The 5000-nt window shown below is 39.2% G+C and overlaps 2 protein-coding genes across 4 annotated transcripts in view; both read left to right on the forward strand.

Annotated features, from left to right (window-relative positions):
- pnoca (prepronociceptin a) overlaps nucleotides 1-2492 on the forward strand; it is a 67820-nt gene extending 65328 nt beyond the window's left edge. For both annotated transcript variants that reach the window (XM_054737168.2, XM_054737169.2), the window contains exon 3: nucleotides 1751-2492. In XM_054737168.2, coding sequence (XP_054593143.1) covers nucleotides 1751-2341 — 591 coding nt within the window. In that variant the 3' untranslated portion in view covers nucleotides 2342-2492. The remainder of the gene's footprint in view (nucleotides 1-1750) is intronic.
- Nucleotides 2493-4068: 1576 nt separating this feature from the next.
- Nucleotides 4069-5000, forward strand: part of pdpr (pyruvate dehydrogenase phosphatase regulatory subunit) — an 18818-nt gene continuing 17886 nt past the window's right edge. Inside the window, exons 1-2 of one of the 2 annotated variants that reach the window (XM_015974242.3) lie at nucleotides 4069-4202; nucleotides 4791-5000. The exon at nucleotides 4791-5000 is cut by the window's right edge and continues 64 nt beyond it. In XM_015974242.3, coding sequence (XP_015829728.3) covers nucleotides 4802-5000 — 199 coding nt within the window. In that variant the 5' untranslated portion in view covers nucleotides 4069-4202; nucleotides 4791-4801. Of the gene's footprint in view, nucleotides 4203-4276; nucleotides 4369-4790 lie in introns of those variants that run through there. The other variant, XM_015974241.3, reaches the window with a different exon arrangement.

A 5000-nucleotide genomic window follows, 5' to 3' on the forward strand; every position in this document is an offset into this window, starting at 1 on the left:
AGTGAGGGTTACTGCTCACTCCTGTATTCATTCTCAGCTGCTCCCTGCCTGACTCAACACATTGCCCTTTTGTCATGTGAGCTTTAATTTGTTGTGACTAACTGATTCCTGGGGACAGATGTTGGTTTCCTGCTCTGTGCCGCTGGTCGTTTCCTTCTTGCTGATGACAGACATGGCAGCAACTTTAGCTGATTTAAAACCTTAAGCTGTTAGTTTTTGGTCACAGTGTTATTTTAGGACATCCAAACTAAAGTCCAAAGATACAATGCTTCAAGTATTTTAAGTAATTCAACAGTTTCTATGTTCTATGTCTGTGATAAGTGCTATATAAATAAAATTTACCTACTTACCTACTTACTCATTATGACTGAATCCTTCCTGGTGTATTGTAGTGGACGGCGTATTTCTGGAGCATTTTTGCCATAATGCCAGAAATTCTCCACACTGTGTGCAAGACACACCTATAGATGATATAAAGAGGTGGGCAACATTGTTGGTACCCTTTGGACAATGAAAGAAAACCCCACAATGGTCACAGAAATAACTTTAATCTATGAAATTTAACCAGTGAAAGTCAGACATTGCTTTTGAACCGTGCTTTAAATTAATCATTAAATAAACAAACTCATGGAACAGGCCTGGACCTGGCCTGGTACCCCAATCACTGCAATCAAACGATTCCTGTTGCTGTCAATGAGACTTCTGCACCTCTCAGCGGGTATTTTGGCCCCCTCCTCATGAGCAAACTGCTCCAGTTGTCTCAGGTTTGAAGGGCACTTTTTCCAGACTGCATGTTTCAGCTCCTTCCAAAGATGCTCAATAGGATTGAGGTCAAGGCTCATAGAAAGCCATGTTAGAATAGTCCAGTGTTTTCATCACAGCCATTCTTGGGTGTTTTCTGACACTGGCCAGCACATTTCTCTCCAGAATCCCTTTATGGTCTTGAGATTTCATTGTACCCTGATCCAAGACACCCTGAGATAGAAAGCAGCCCCAGAACATAACAGGTTGTTTTACCTTTTTGCTGACAGTTTTGACCACTTGGAGCTAGCTGCTAATGGCGGATAAACGGAAAAGGAAGTGACGCCACCATTAGTGTGTACCTCTGAAGAAGACCGCAGGAGTGGTTGCAGCTCAGCATCTTTGATCATCTAAATAATTTCCCCACAAACATCCTCTAGATATGCTCCTTCTCCCCCTGACATGTTGTCCTGTCGCCCCGTGTTATCCTACCCACCTGATTCCTGATCACCCTTGTATATTAAACCCTCTGTTGTATCTTTGTCAGATCCCCAACTTGTCTTCCTGTTGTGTCACCCTACATATTATTATTCGTTTGAAACAGTTATTTTGTCTCCTGGTCCTGCTCACTTGCGTTTGGGTCCTGCAATCACCACCATTTCATAACACCTCCTAGTTGAGAGGAGGCAAGTGGTTAGGGTATTTAGTCAGGATGCCTCCTGGACTCCTGGTACATTCTGTCAGCAGGAGGCCCCTGGGGCGACCCAGGACATGTTGGAGGGATAAATCTCCACGTTGGCATAGGAACGCTGGTGGAGGTTCCCAGGAAAAGTGAGGTTTGGGCCTTTTTACTGGGGCTAATTTTAGAGAAGTAAAGCGTCAGATTTAGCTAATAGACCTGCAGCACCTCGCCCCTCCACACAGAGCTTCACAAAGAAACATTTGTTTGCAGACGTTTTCTTAACACTTCAGAAATAAACGTTAGAAATCTTGTCTCTGTCTCTACCAGGCCTGTCTCTTAGAGTGCAAGGAAAGTGTCTCCCCTTCCTTCTCCTGGGACTTGTGCCGTAGAGTGCTATTGCCGCTCTTTTCATCCCTTGATGGTGGTGTGAGGAAAAGATCCCAAGAGGAGGCTGAAGTTCTGTTTCCTGAGGAAGAGGAGCAGATGGAAAGGGGTCTGGTATTACCAGTTGCTTTACAGAGGTTCGACCATGTGACCCGTGCCTTGAATGAGAGGGATCAGCTGAGCACTGTCTTCGATTCTCAGAGTGATCTGTCTCTTGAGAACGAGTACGAGGAGGCTGAGCAGGACGGCGGAGATAATGATGCCGCAGCAAGAGAGCAGAGTGATCCGCGGCAGTTCATCTCCAAGAGGTTTGGAGGCTTTGTCAAAGGGAGACATGGCTACAGGAAACTGATGTCTCCAGGACGGTCATACCAGAAGAGATACGGTGGCTTCATCGGTATTCGAAAGTCAGCTCGCAAGTGGAACAACCAAAAACGTTTCAGTGAGTTCCTGAAGCAGTATTTGGGGATGACCACCAGGGCCACTGAGTTTAACAGCGTGTCAGATGACCTCACCCAGCAGAATGAAGTCTAGATCGCTGCATCTTTAAAGCCAGTGCCAAAAAAAACCCTTCATGCTTTCTCTCACCTTGTTTAGTAATAAAAGCATCAACATCTGAGTGTTTAATTGGTTGCATCAGAGTTAAATAATAAAAATAAAGTTGATTAAAAAACGCACGATTAAAGACTCCTTTGGAATTCTTGTCATCCAAAAATTTAAGAATAGTCATTTGTGTTTTTACTCTGTGGTATTTATGAAGATTATCAAAATTTTCTCTTAAAATTTTTATTGTATATTGCCGTTAAATTGTCCCCAAATGAAACTCCAGTGAAATTAGCTAAAATTACACATTTTTACATTTACATCAGTAAATTTATTATTATTATTTAATTGTTTATTTTATTTTATTTTATTTTTTATTTTAATTATTGTCTTGGTAAGGAAGAGAATGTCCTTTCTTTTATTTCATTTTGGCACCACCTAGTGGCCACATTCAGGAACAAGCGCACCATAGTGGGTAATTTGGGATTTTGTTCAATAAGTGAAAACGTATAAGAAAACTTTGTAGTTTTCATTCTGCTCCGACACACACCTCAGACTGGAATATGAAGGTAGTTTACACGAATGATTAACTAGGACGTTCCTACTAAGCAGTCTTATTGACTCATACTGTGTAGAATTGAGCATGACCTTTGACTGGCTCTTGTCTTTCCTGTATGTGCAACCTGTCTTTGAACTGTATTGATGTAAAATGTTTCTGCTGACCAATATAAAACTTGTAAATAGCTGAATTTAAACATGTCAATAAATATAGTTTAATATTTATTTTGTGGCTTGTCATGCAGCAACTGATTCTGTGTGTTGACGTACTTTGTTCCTGGGAGTCTCAGTTAAAATTATGTTTAAGTCAGGATAAGGATTATTACCCCTGTTTAGAGAATTACTGTGACTAGCATTTGCAAGAATATATAGGCATTAATTATCTGTTAATAAAAATGTATTTGTTTTAATATCCACAAATTTATTATTACTTTTTGTAGTATAAATGTGTCTTGTAAGCCTTGAGGATGGTTACAAGGTTATCAACTTTGATGATTTAGGAGATTACAAAGAATTCTTTATGTCACTTTATTAAGAAATATTTAATATATTCTATCTGGTTAGATGATTTTGTTTTCATGTTAGAAAAATAAAGATACGTGTTCTTTACAAATCCAGAGTTTCACAAAACAGAATGATATTTTTATTCTAAAGTGCATTATAAGAATATTTATATTTGCCTCTAATATATATATATATATATATATATATATATATATATATATATATATATATATATATATATATATATATATATAATTACAAAACCGTGGGAATTTCCTTTTTATAAATATATACAGGTTAAAAAAATGGAGAAAACAATTGATGACGCTTTTGAATATTTAAATTTAATCTGAGGCAGCCTCAAAGGCAAATTCCCAAAAACCTAAACCAAACCAAAACAATCAGTAAATTGGCACGAAACAGTAGGCAGAAGCACATTTTATTTTGTAAATACAATTTGTGTCATTTTATTTCTCTCACTGTTTGCCACTGCTATCAAGTACCGGTCTATCTAATCACAAAGTACAGAGTAATTTTTATTTGAGCAAGAAAAAATTTCACGAAAAATATTCCTTTCTAAAACTCTTTACAAAAACGAAATACCACCTCTCAAAAAAAAAAAAAAAAAAAAAAAAAACCCAAAACAAATGGCTTTAACTTTGAAGGGTCACACCGGAAGTAATGACTTACCGCAGCAAACCATATTTTAAGGACTTTCGTGGTTTTTAGTCATTTTCTTGTTGTCGCTGCTGATTTTCAACTATTACAACGCCAGGGCTTGGTTGATTCGGTGAGTTTAAGTCCATTAACATGAAAGAAAACCCGTTTTTTTCTTGCGTAGTAGCCATAATGGTCAACATTAGCTAACCTTGTTGGTAGCACAAGCTACTGCCCAGAGGAAAGTAGATGCTAACTTTGTCTCGCAAGCAACCGGACTGTAAAAACATTTGGAAACGGTTTGTATAACGGTGAAAAATAATTTCTAGGGGTATTTATATTTAATTTGACATTTCCTGGCTAATTTAAATGCAAACACTTATGAGCTAAAGCTAGTGAAGCCGCCAACCATGTACAACAACAACAGAACATATAAGCTAACAGTTGTCTAATAATTTGACATTGAAAGTTCAAGGCCTGATATATTTAACTTTTTAATTATTACAATAGAGAACCACTGAAGCCCCGGTTGTTCTAAGACAAATGACAGATTTTGAATTGTTAACTTGTGTTAGCTGAGCTCCTCACGGCAATTAACGAATCCCAGTCTTATTCAACTTACATCCACACATATGTATTTTTCTGACACTCTGTTACAATTTATTTGCTTTAGTTAGTTTGGTGTTGATGAAACCTTTGTGAGATTATACTTGTGTTTCAGGAAGCACAGCCATGTGCAGCTGTGTGCGGAGCTCCAGAGCTCTGTCCCCTGCCCTGCTGCCCAGGCTGCTGCGTCCTCAGACGGGGGTCATGCTGGCCGACAGGAGCCTCAAGACCTCCTCTCAGTGTCTGGCTGTCGGCGGGGACTCCGCGCTGTCCCCTTTGCCCAGCCAGGCCCGGGTAGTCATCTGTGGAGGAGGGATCGTGGGAA

This window comes from Nothobranchius furzeri, chromosome 9 (assembly GCF_043380555.1).
Source record: "Nothobranchius furzeri strain GRZ-AD chromosome 9, NfurGRZ-RIMD1, whole genome shotgun sequence".
Classification (NCBI taxonomy): Eukaryota; Metazoa; Chordata; class Actinopteri; order Cyprinodontiformes; family Nothobranchiidae; genus Nothobranchius; species Nothobranchius furzeri.